Source organism: Stegastes partitus, unplaced genomic scaffold (genome assembly GCF_000690725.1).
Source record: "Stegastes partitus isolate 25-593 unplaced genomic scaffold, Stegastes_partitus-1.0.2 Scaffold1817, whole genome shotgun sequence".
Classification (NCBI taxonomy): Eukaryota; Metazoa; Chordata; class Actinopteri; family Pomacentridae; genus Stegastes; species Stegastes partitus.
Genome location: NW_007579548.1, coordinates 1 through 12,529, shown reverse-complemented (window position 1 = coordinate 12,529; position 12,529 = coordinate 1). Strand labels below are relative to the sequence as shown.

The 12,529-nt window shown below is 41.2% G+C and overlaps 2 protein-coding genes across 2 annotated transcripts in view; one reads left to right on the top strand and one right to left on the bottom strand.

Moving 5' to 3' along the window:
• ndufaf7 (NADH:ubiquinone oxidoreductase complex assembly factor 7) overlaps positions 1–7,351 on the bottom strand; it is a 12,607-nt gene extending 5,256 nt beyond the window's left edge. The window contains exons 1-7 of the mRNA XM_008302443.1: positions 6,965–7,351; positions 5,828–5,988; positions 5,224–5,304; positions 4,488–4,598; positions 4,197–4,410; positions 3,382–3,440; positions 2,690–2,803 (exon numbers count right to left, since the gene is read on the bottom strand). Of these exons, the coding sequence (XP_008300665.1) occupies positions 2,690–2,803; positions 3,382–3,440; positions 4,197–4,410; positions 4,488–4,598; positions 5,224–5,304; positions 5,828–5,988; positions 6,965–7,031 (807 nt within the window). The 5' untranslated portion in view covers positions 7,032–7,351. The remainder of the gene's footprint in view (positions 1–2,689; positions 2,804–3,381; positions 3,441–4,196; positions 4,411–4,487; positions 4,599–5,223; positions 5,305–5,827; positions 5,989–6,964) is intronic.
• Positions 7,352–8,583: 1,232 nt separating this feature from the next.
• Positions 8,584–12,443, top strand: cebpz (CCAAT enhancer binding protein zeta). The gene is made up of 5 exons (XM_008302442.1): positions 8,584–8,826; positions 9,335–10,842; positions 11,220–11,451; positions 11,712–11,874; positions 12,285–12,443. The coding sequence occupies exons 1-5, from the start codon at positions 8,623–8,625 to the stop codon at positions 12,398–12,400; spliced, it is 2,223 nt and encodes a 740-aa protein (XP_008300664.1). The 5' UTR covers positions 8,584–8,622; the 3' UTR covers positions 12,401–12,443.
• The last annotated feature ends 86 nt before the right edge of the window (positions 12,444–12,529 follow it).

The following is a 12,529-nucleotide window of genomic DNA, read 5'->3' as shown; positions in this document are numbered from 1 at the left end:
CAGCTGGAGGACACACACACACACACACACACACACACAGAATAACTTAATAATAAATGTCTTCAGTCTCAGTTCATCTCTGCAGGAGACCCTGAACACATCTGGCTGTAAACACACAGTCGGCTTTCTGTGTCTAAACTACGGGCTGAAAAACTCACAAGCTTTCATTATTTAATTGTCTTTTTAAAACGTATTTTACGTTGAATGCTTTTCTATTTCCGACTGCTGATTGGATGAAATAAGACATGTGTGGACATTATCTCAGATTCTGGGAACATTATTTACTTTTTCACAATTTCAAATCACAAAATAAATACAGTGCTTAACAAACGTATTAGACCACCTGTCTTAATTTGTTAGACACTATATTTGGACCATCCAGCATCATGAAGTGCTTTAATTCACACTCAGCTCTCTGTGTTTTACCGTTTTAAACAGGAATGATGAATTTTAAATTAAACTTTTTATACCTGAACTTGAGCCGGCTCACTGGGCCTCTCTGAGAGTCAGAAATGAATCAAGTGTAACATTCAGCCACTTAAACTAATGTTTCTGTTCAGGACTGCAAGTAAATAACTATAATCTGACATCTTAATCTAGAAATAATAATGTGCTTTACTATTCTTGCTGTTTTTCTGTGAAACAGCAACTTTAAAGTTTCATGGATAACAATCATAATTAGATTATAGCATTGAAAATATAATTTCAGTCAAAGAGCTTCTACATACTGGTGTCTTAACCATTACAGAAATGTAAGAAATGATTTTGGTCATTACCAGTGCTGTTCATTTAAGGCAGCTGTGGCATAAACCTGACACTTGGTGGTGGGCTAATATGTTTGTTAAGCGCTGTACATATATGTTTTAATCCTTGTTACAGCCTCGACTGATTGCTGTCAGTCAAACAAGAGTAAAAATATTTTATTTCCTGTGGAAGTCAATGAGGATCAATCATTCAAGCACTCCTCCTCTCTAAACTCTTGGTCACTCTGTCCTGAAGTCTTCCTTATAGCTGCATCAACATTCAGCAGGAAGCTTCTTCATACATGAACGTGTTGAAGTGTTGCTGTCAGTTCAAGTTCTCCTGAACCTAAGGAGGAAAAAGGACCACTTAAGAAGCCTTTTTTTCCTGTTTTATTCAAAACAAAATGTTNAGAAGCCTTTTTTTCCTGTTTTATTCAAAACAAAATGTTTGTTTTTCCATTTAAATGTCTGGAAGAATTCAGAATAAATCTGTCAAATCATATTTTTGATGTTTTAGTGATCTGATAAACGGGATTATTTTATTTTATCAGTCCTTGAATTAAATTAAAAATCCCTTTGTGACAGACTGTTGTCATAAGAAATAAAACAACGATGAAACTTGTGATTTACACTTCTAGAAATGTTTGCTCTTTATTATTTAAAAACCAGACAACACAAGCAAGTCCTCATCGTTCTGAGACAGAGACCAGAAAGCGTTGATGAAAAAATGAATTTTCTGTCTGTTGACGAACTTATTGGTTGAACTGTTCCAACGCTTGTCCCAGACATCACCTCATGGCGTTAAATTGCACTATTTTGTCTTTTTTGAAAAACAAATATTCTGATATTTCTGCAGAGAGTTCTTTATTCGGACCATTTGAGCCGCCTCGTTAAAACTAATTTCCACGGCGTAGAGGAGAAAATAATGAAAACGAAATACAAACATGAAGACTTTTAAAGCTTCGGGGGCTTAACTCAACTTATAAAAGCCGGATTTTTTTCCACTTTAAAGCGAAGACTGATGCACTTAAGGCGAGCTTGAGTCTTTTAAACACTGTGGAAATGAACTCTTCACACAGACTCGGAGGTTTGTTTTACGGCCTCCATCTGGTTTTTATTGCTCACATTTATACCATCTATACATTCGCAGCCTGTTTGATTCAGCCTCTCTGGCTCACTTCAGACACTTTGAACATCCTGCCAGAGGCCTGACATCATCATCATTATCATCATCATCATCATCAGAAGCAGCCTGTTTGGATGAAGAACCTGCTCTTAAATCCAGTTCGAGGGCTGCAGCTCCAAGTTCAGCTTCTATATCATCACAGAGCAGGTTTGAAAAGGAGGATTTATTTCTTACTGCGGTCATCTGCGCTTTTAAAAATTCAAACAATGGGCCCGTTTTATCTGGTTTCAAGAACCGAAGAGGCTTTAAAATGAGATGCGGTGACTATAAAGGAGAGAAGACTTTGTCCAGAGGCTGTAAAAAGCAGCTGTTTGGGACGGAGCACTTGGCTGTTCTGTCTCACTTTAGTTTCAGGTGCGATGCTTAAAAGTGTGATGAAATAACAAGTAAATCAAAGCATCCACGCTTCCAGAACTGTGTTACCTTCAAGGAACGTCACAGGAGAAGTTGGATAATATGAGGACGAAATGGAATGAAGAGAAAATGATTTTGTGTTCAACATTAAATAACCTGGATCATGTTTCATCTCAAAATCAAACACCTATTATAGATCATGTTTTAAAATCTTAATAATCAAATTCCAGACTTTTTTTAAAATCAGATAGAAGCCATTTAAAATACTATCATGTATTAGTGTGAGAGTGTCCCACTGAGGACCACAGCAGCCTATCGGTGCTACAGATTAATACCTTCACTCATTGCCTCACTCAGTTGAAGAACCTTCACATCAGTCATGTGACTCAGCCGCTCAGGTACTGACCTGTATGAGTGTGGATGAAGCCATAGTTGGAGACGGAGCCACAACAAACCTCAGCTTGTCCGGCTTGTCGGGGTCAATGTCCACCATCACCTCCCTCCAGCCTTTTTGTGTCCTCTAACAAAACAGACGATTAAACTCAGACGGGCCGTTGTGTTTGAAACACCTGAGAATCTGATGCTTCTCCAGAAATTAATGAACAAAGAAATCTTCCTGTCGCACAAAGATGCAGAGTCATGAGTGTTCATTCTGCTGCTGTCTGATGTTGAACCTAGAATGTTTAGAATCAATTAACCTCAACATGTTTTTGGACTGTGTGGGAGGGAGCTGGAGAACCCGGAGAGAACCCACACTGCACGGGGAGAACATGCAAACTCCACGCAGAGAGATCCCGGGTGTCCTCACCGGGACACGAACCGGCGATTTTCTTGGAAATTTGTACCCAATTCAAATATAAAGTTACATCAGTAAGATGTTGTTCAAACTCACTGCTCAGAACTGCAGACCGAAACTACAAATACATCTACAGCCTCTAAATACTAAGCTGACATTATTTAATTTAACTTTGGCGCCATCTGGTGGTTGCATCAATACTGACTGGTGGGGAACAGAAAGGGGCACAGAGGGGCTCTTTACAAACAAAAAACATAGAAAAAAATTACACAAAAAATTCACATAGTGGTTTAAAACCTCACCTGGAATTTGTGGATGGGCAGAGCGTCAAAGAACTCATGAGCAACACAGATGCTGAATCCTGGAAGAAGATAGAAGCGCATCGTGAGACAGTTACTTCCTGTCACTGTTTTGTGTTCTTTCCTGTATCTGTACTGCTGCAACAAGTGAGTTTCCTCATTGGTGGTGAAAAATAAAGTGCAGTCTAATCTAATCTAAGTCAAAACAAAATGTAAAAATGAAAAATACTAACTATAGATAGTTTTACAGTCTGATTAAATGGAATTAAACCTCATGCAAAGACTAAAACCAACACTGAATGTATTCTAAGGATTGTGTATCAAGCCTGAATCTTCTTATTCCTCTGTGACAAAAACACTCACAAAAGCACCAAGTGTGGATTAACACTGAACATGTCCTCAACAAAAGCACTGTTTCCGCCCTATTTGCTTGCTAAATATTACACTTATTACATTGTTGCTTTGTGACCTTCTGAGCCTTTTTCAGAAATGAAAACACGTTTGTGAATCACTTTCAAGCTTTACGTCTGCAGTAGATATGAATGGGTTTAGAGCTGAGAGCTGCAGGCAGCGTAGAGCAGCCACAAACACTTTGAGAGAAAAACTCTGATTTTGATCTTTTCATGGCTTTTGTTGACAAAAAAAGACAGATTTTTGCGAATGTCATCCTTGAGCAGAGTCTAGCAGTCTGTATAATGGTTGCAATAGTCGTCTCTGTCAGATTGTTTGTCCTGAACTGTTCCATGTATAAACAGTCAGACCACAACCTGCAGCCTGCTGGGTCTCTGACCTACAGCTGCCTCCTGCTGCTGCTCTACCTGCTGGGACGTCGTCTAGGCGACGGTACCAGAACACCGGCAGTCCGGCTGCAGTCGTTCCTCTGCGATAAACCAGCTCATCCTCGCTGACGGCCTCCTGGCTGCAGTCTCTGGTGAGATTCTGGGCCTGAATCAGACTCAGAGCCGGACTCACCTCCACCAGATGGAGCGACACCGAGGTCTCCCCCAGAACCGAGCGCAGCTGACTGAACACCTGGAGAGGAAATACAACGATCTGTCACGACAGGTGAAGTGTCACAGCTGTAATAATTAAAGAGAACTGAGACGTACTCTGAGGACGTCACTGGCCAGCGATCCTTTCCCAGGTCCGAGTTCGACCAGCTGCAGCTGTTTGGGTCGACCCGCTCCCATCCACTCACTGATGATCCAAACGCCGAGCAGCTGGAGGAAGCACAACATGTCTGAACCCATCAACACACAGCAACAGGAGACAATTTTCTGAGCTTACCGAGTTAAATCATCGTGTTTTCAACCTCACTTACCAGGTTTCTCCTTTTCTGAACCTCACCAGACTTTAAACAGGAAGACTAAAGGCTGCAGTCCATTAAACTGAGCTCAACTGAGGGTAAAGCTTATTCATCAGTAATCAGTTAGTCGTGCTAGTTAGGATTGTTCTTAGCTAGTCAGTTATTTGTAGCCAACACACAGCGGCAGAAAGTCTATTTAACCAAATACTGATCAAGTGCATTTTAAGATATCTGAACCTGAGTATTATGTTTTCATGCTATTTCTACCACACGTCAGAGTGAATTCTTACTTGTTACTCAATAACACTAAATGATGAATTTTCACATCTTTTAAACTAAAGAAAACTATATTTCAGGGTCTTCATCTCCAGGATTTTTGTGCCTCCTTGGAATATTTTTAATGAATTTAAGACACAGCCAACAACAGAGGGACAAACAGTCTGTTCAAAATGCTGTTAAACTGAAGTACGTGTGCGTGTTGGAGGTTGACTGGATGCTTCGTGTAACATAAAACGGTCTTTTCATTTTTCCAGCCTCACCTCTCCGAAAATCTGGCTGATTTCTGGTGATGTGATAAAATCTCCGTCAGGACCCAGCATGTTGTTCCTCACATAATAACCCTGAAACAACACAAATCAGTTTGAGTTAAGAGAGGTTAAAGACAAAGAACAAAGAAATATCCATCAACCAGACTCCAATTATTTGATTTGTTTAATTATTTATGCCAAACATAAATGTCAAAGACTTCCTGGTTCTGGCTTCTGAAGTGTCAGAAATTCTTTTTTATTTGTTTTTTTAATATGAATATGTGCCTTTGATACACAGAGATGAGGTTTTAGGGCCACTCCTGGGTAGAAACTCTGATGGATATTCATGTTGGTTATGTTTTCTCAGTTTCTGGTGCAATTAATTACAAATTGTAAAAGAGTTTCTTGGAAACATTCCTGCAATGTATAGCTAAACACCTGCTACTTTTTAAGGCATTATGAGGAAAGTATCTAGCTGAAAAATACAAAACCTATAGAGGTCAGACTACATTTGAGACTAAATTATGTAATTCAGCTGCAGCTCAGAGCTCTATCAGTCTTATAGTCAGACATTTCAGCTCGAGGCAGTGTTCAGGCGGTGTGACAGATTTCATACCGCCACAGGGTTGGTGAGCACCTCCCTCATGTACTCGGCCACCGTAATCGGACCTGTGGCTTTTAATTTGGAAGTCAGGTGTCGCAGCAAGGAGGGTTGGGACTTCCTCTCGTCTGGTGGAGAGCTGCAGAGGAATCTGGACTGAGCTGCTCGCCATCGCACTGTTGAATACAGACATTAAAGCAAAATGTATTAAATAACAACTATGTGGATGAGATGAACAGGAATGAAAATCACATGTTCTGAGTTACTTTTTTCTCTTAATTTGAAATCATTCTCCAAATGTATTGTTGGATTTACAATAGAGCTGTAACGATTAATCAGTTAGTTGTCAACTACTAAGTTCATCGCCAACAATTTTGATAACTGATGAAAAATTTTCCGCTTCTCAGATGTTAATATTTTCTAGTTTCTGTCGTCCTCCTTTGAAAAAACAGTGATTGACATTTTCACCATTTGCTTACATTTTACAGACCAAACAACTATTTAATTAATTGAGAAAAAAACGGCAGATTAATCAACAAAACAAAAAAAAAAATGCTAGATTCGCACATTTACACTCATAACATGAAATTAAGTGTTTTGATCATTGTACAATTCAGGACACACAATCAAATTTAAAAAGAAAAAACGTCCATATTTACAACAAATGTCTCATTAAGGCTAAGTTTAACTTAAGCTAACTTATGTTAAGACTAAGTTTAACTTAACCTAACTTAAATGCTGTCTCTGGTGCAATGAACTGTATTTACATTGATTTAACATACACTATGTACAAACTGCTTTGATTGTCATGTTATATAGTTTGATCACATAGTTCAGATCCTACAACTTTCAGTGTTTTACTAAAAGAATGACTTGATTAATCAATCATGAGTAAATAATATGAAATACAAGAGCAAAAAAAGGAAGACGAGCAACAAAAAAGGCAGTTAAAGTAAAATAAAACCTTGAAATATGTCTAAAAAATTAGCAATATCCCAGAAAAACATGAAGACATTACGCTATCCAAAGGTCAAAGTGTGACTAATGAATGAATGAATGTGTGCAGGGATGTTACTGTGATACTTTGACAGTTTCAGCACCGGTTTGCTGTTAATCCATTGAACTACACTGAATCATCAAAGCTGCTCTCACCTGCTGCTGATGGACTGAAGACTCTGCTGACCAGCTGCTGGGTTTTAACACAAACAAATGTCCTCATTCTGCCGTGAATCACACAAAACTGTCATTTATTATGAGTGGCTGCGTCTCATGTGATTTAACTTTAACTTCAGACACATGGATCAACTCTGCTCCCTGACAGGACACATGCTAGCAGGTTAGCATTAGCTGCGTTAGCTACAAGCACGTGAACGGGAAGTTAGTGACAAAACTGCTCTCAGAGATGATGTTTTAGCTCCGGGTATAAAAGATAAACATGGACATGTGATCATTTGTGTCTGTCTGTCCTTTCAAGAGGCCAAAAGCTTCAACGTCCTTGTGGATAAGCGCTAACAGAGTGGTGAGCGTTAAGTTAGCCGCAATGACGAATATGACATCCTGCTAACCCTTCACAATAAAACACCAGTTTGACTTGTTAGTCAATTTAAATGAATATAATCGTTGTCTAAGTTAATTTAACACAAATCTCAATCAGTCTGATTTTTTTTTTTTTTTTTTTTTTTGTGGATTAAATTATCAGTAAGTCAAATGAGGACTGTATACGCCAGACTCTGTAGCAAAGAGCAGAAAACAGATAAAACTTTAAAATACCCACAAAAACAGAAAGGAGACAAAATGACGATAATTTAAAGTGTAAATCAAAAGATTTTTTTTTTTTTTTAAACTCAGGTTAACAGCTTAATTTAGGTACATGTATCAGGCTTTTTTTTTTTCAACAGACAGATTCTGAATAGTCTCATAACGTGTAAATCTTTAGTAAATTAGTGGTTGTATAAAATATGAGCTTATTTCTGATCATATAACGTTCTTTCTTTGTTCTCTGAGTACATTAAGCCATGTCTTTCCTCCTTATTGTCACATCACGTTGAAAGACATATTTGTTGCCTTGAGTCTCAGAGAAACTTAACACATGGAGGTGACAACAAACCTTCTGATTGGACGAAGGGCGGTTACGTATTTAGAGAAAGAAATGTGATTGGTTTATAAAGTTCTGAGTTCTTGTCTGCTTTTTAAAACTGGACACGACTGACATAAAACCAAAAATTACATTTTATGTGGTATTTATTATTACCATTTATTTAATAACACAATAAACAATAGAAATATCTGAAACAAAATAAAATAAAACGAAAAAGTTTGAAACAGCGTTGCCAGATTGAGCAGAAATCCTCCCTAATCGACTGCGCGTTCATAAACTTAGGACGTAAAAATTGATCTGTGTCAAGAGTGGAGATCGTAACTCTGTCAAATATAAAGTACAGACATAAACAGTTTTTTTTCTTTAGATTAAGTGCGATTTACACTTCATCTACGATGTCAGTCACAAACAAACCTTTATATACAGAAATCAGAAAGTACACATTGGCCCAGAACTCGCATAAGAATTATCATGTTTTTAAGATTTCCTCAGTATCAAAGTAAATAATTAATAGTTTCCTGGACATATAATAGTTCATATCAAACAGTAACTGCAAATAGAGAATTCGGCTTGCTTAGTTTGTGAAAAAAAAAGTCTGTGATTTTACTTTTACCACTCTTGGATTGAATTTGGTCAGTCTTTAAATCTGGCAACCCTGCTACGGAAGCGTCTTCTTCTCCTTCCGGGTCACGTCTCCTCACGCTGTGGCAGCATGGCGGCGAAAAACAAGCACCGCAAGAAGTCCAAAAAGACGAATGAAGTGACATTTCAGGCTGAAGACAACGAACCGGAGGCAGAAAACGGCGGCGGCGGAGAGGAAGATGAAGATTTAGGAGGAGGTGAAGGGCAAGGCAAAGCGAATGGAGATGACGAGGAGTTCAGTCTGGAGGAGGTTTTACGGCTCGGAGGGACGCGGGTGAGTTTACTGGATAAAACCTGTCCTCCTTCACCTTTAACTCAACCACTTAAAGGTTACTTTATATTTAATATAGATATAGTGTAGTGTAGAAAACAGTAGACGTGGTCATTTAAGTGTTACCTGTTGTATATTTACAGTGACAGTTGATAGCAGTTTTTGAGAGATAAAAACAAGAACGTGTTTACATGAGAAAGAAATGCCACTAAAAACGGTTGGGAGTAAGTTTGTTATTCTGCTGCAGAGATGGAAGTTCATCATGAAGCTTGCTGCTGCTGCTGCTGTGTTTATACGCAATGAATGTGCTTCATTCAGCTGTCTGACTATCACTATTATTTAGATTTACAGGCTTAAATTACTTCATGTATTCATTTCATTGACAATGGAGAACAATGAAGACACTTGTTGCACTATGTGGCAGAGTAGGAGAGTCTGGTGTTAAAAAGGCCCCTTATAAACCTTCTAATCTAATCCTTTCTTACATTTTTTTTGTCTCTTCCATCTGTAGGCTGATTTCGTCTTCCTCGCCGGGCTGAACGACACTCAGGAGCTCGTCGATGGAGGGAAGAAAGGAGCGATAGACGACCTGGAGGAGGGCGAGCTGCAGCAATTCATCACCAAGCTGGGCATCCAGGCGTACAGCGGACAGCAGATTGTCACAGATGAGCCAGAGAGCAGTGCTGCTGCTGCTGCTGCTGCTGGTGGTGAGAAGGAAAGTAAAAAAGCCAAAGCTAAGAAAGTCTCAGCAGAGGAACAGTCAACCAGCGCTCAGCCAAAAGTCAGCGAACAGAAGAAGACAGAACAGAAGACGACAAAAGACGTTCAGGTATCAGCTAAGAAAAAGATAAAGCTGAATACGAACGTGTTTGAGTTTCAGCAGAGGCAGGTCCTGCTGATCAAGCCGGGGGGGAAATGGTTCGAGCTGGAATACTCAGCTGAGGGTTCGTCAGAGCTGCAGGATTCGTCTCTGGTCTCACAGTACAAGACGCTCGCCGAGCAGCTGTTTGAGGCTGAAGTCAACATCTACAAGAGCAAGAAGAGCCTCCAGAAAGGAGCCAACTCCACCTGGATGAAGACGGTCGTCTCCTCTGGTGTGCTGGCAGACAGGATGGCAGCCATGACGGTTCTGATCCAGGACGCTCCGGTGCACATGCTGGAGCACGTGGAGAACCTGGTGTCCATGGTGAAGAAGAAGGGCAGCCGGCGGATGGGTCTGATGGCAATGGACACGCTGCGAGAGCTGCTGCTGTCCAGTCTGCTGCCAGAGAACAGGAAGCTCCGCACCTTCGCCCAGCATCCGTTTGACGAGCTGGAGGAGAAGGCCAGCGGCAACCGCGACGCCCGTGACCGCCGCCTCATCCTCTGGTACTTTGAGCACCAGCTGAAGCACCACGTGGCCGAGTTTGTGGTGGCTCTGGACTCGATGGCTCACGACACGGTGGCGGCCACCAAGGCGAAGGCGCTGGCCACCGCCCATGAGCTGCTGTGCAGCCGTCCAGAGCAGGAGAAGGCGCTGCTCATCCAGGTGGTCAACAAACTAGGAGACCCCGAGTACAAGACGGCGGCCAAAGCGTCGTACCTGCTGGAGACGCTGCTGCACAAACACCCCAACATGAAGGTGGTGGTGTGCTGCGAGGTGGAGCGGCTCATGTTCAGGCCCAACATCAGTCCCAAGGCGCAGTACTACGCCATCTGCTTCCTCAGCCAGGTGATGCTGAGCCACGACGAGACCGAGCTCGCCACCAAGCTCATCACAGTCTACTTCTCGTTCTTCCGGGCTTGCGTCAAGAAGAAGGACATCGAGTCAAAGATGCTGAGCGCGCTGCTGTCGGGGGTGAACAGAGCGTATCCCTACGCCAGCGCCGTGGACGACAAGGTGAAGGAGCAGCTGGACACGCTGTTCAAAGTGGTTCACCTGGTGAAGTTCAACACGGCCGTGCAGGCGCTCATGCTGCTGTTCCAGGTGATGGACTCCCAGCAGAGCGTGTCAGACCGATACTACGTGACTCTGTACAGGTAAAGGACCCCTCACCTGTTGGGTCAGACCATTCCATTTAGTACTACATGCTATTGCAGAGATTGTTAAATGAGGATGAACAGTGCAAATATACACAAAACTACTGATGTTTGTCCTTTGAAGTGTGATGACTCTACGTAGAGGAGTGAGGTATCAGGTTGATACACATTAGCCTCTCTAGTGTCCCAAAGATATTTAGTTAAATTTAGTGTATAGGATGATGCACAACACAGGCAGAACATTTAATTTGTGCTTTAAATGATTCATGTAAACATCCTGCTGTCTAAATGAAGATGAAAAAAAAAGCTGGTGAAGAACGTGTGTTTGTGTTAAACTGATGTGAGATGAAGAAATGAGTTGTCCCCCGTCTCTGTAGGAAGCTGCTGGACCCCGGACTGTCGTCATCCTCCAGACAGAACATGTTCCTCAACCTGCTCTACAAATCTCTGAAGGCCGACGTCGCGCTGCGGCGGGTCAAAGCCTTCGTGAAGCGGCTCCTGCAGGTCAGCGCCGAGCAGAACGCCAGCTTCGCCTGCGGAGCGTTGTTCCTGGTGTCAGAGGTCATGAAGTCCAAGCCGGGCCTCAAGATCCTGCTGCAGGAGGAAAAGGTGAGAGAGCTGCATCAGAATGTCAATCTGAGACTTCTAATTACAGCACAAACGCATTTCTATGTGGTTATACATACACGATTAGGATTGTTTTATATTACGAAAAAAATCTTAGAAATTGTTCATAATTATTTTTTTGTCATCTTTTTCTGTTTTTTCTGTTCCTTCCAAAAAGCCAGTGGATTAATTCAAATGTATTTTTAAATATAGACTGTTTCTAGAGTGTCTTTCTAACTCATCTCCCTGCTTTGTCCAATCAGGAGGGAGAGGAGGAGGAGTTCAAAGACCTCGCTGAAGTCAATGAAGATGGAGACGATGAAGAAGAACGCTTTGTGGACGCCGACAAACTGGAGGAAGGAGCAAGTACCGAGACACAGGAGGCCAAACCCACGGCATCATGGGTCCATCACCAGAACCTGGAAGGTCCGCAGGCCGCTCTCATCAATATCGGACTGTTCTGTGTTGCAGATGTTTCTTTTGTCAGAGTAACATAAATATTTGTAGAAAGAACTTCTCTCTTTTTGAACTGTAAATTCATAATTGTCAGAAACCAAAAAACAACATTGTTGAATTTCATATCTTTTCTTGGCTCCTTACAGATTTCACATGTTGTCTCTGTTTTAAAACTAATCTTGAAAATGTTAAGATAAATATCAGATATAACATGATTACTAGATGAGCAATACAATGCAGATTATGCATCACATCATCTTGAAGAAATACAGTTTTAGAAGCATTTAAAATTCTGTGTGGCTCATCATTTATTCTGGGATAATAAACAGCAGATGTTCTTTTATCCAGTTTTCGTACTAACTCATGTTTTATCTTTGCAGGCGGGAGAACCCTGCAGAGCTACGACCCGCTGCACAGAAACCCGCTGTTCTGTGGCGCCGATCACTCGACTTTATGGGAGCTGCAGAGGGTGAGACACAACAAACAAACACATTAACACAAAGACGGTGACGCATCAACGACGCTGCCAGTTTATCAGCTAAAACTTCTGCAATTTAAAACCCCATCATTAATATAACAGGAGATAAACTATTCTCTGTCATCACTGAAAGACTGTAGTTCTGGA

What these genes read in the sequence shown, in the direction of transcription:
- cebpz (XM_008302442.1), top strand. Translation starts at nt 8,623, where the DNA reads ATGGCGGCGAAAAACAAGCACCGCAAGAAGTCCAAAAAGACGAATGAA. An exon ending in TACGGCTCGGAGGGACGCGG is followed by an intron (nt 8,827 to 9,334) that starts GTGAGTTTACTG and finishes TTCCATCTGTAG; the next exon opens with GCTGATTTCGTCTTCCTCGC. An exon ending in TCCTGCTGCAGGAGGAAAAG is followed by an intron (nt 11,452 to 11,711) that starts GTGAGAGAGCTG and finishes TTGTCCAATCAG; the next exon opens with GAGGGAGAGGAGGAGGAGTT.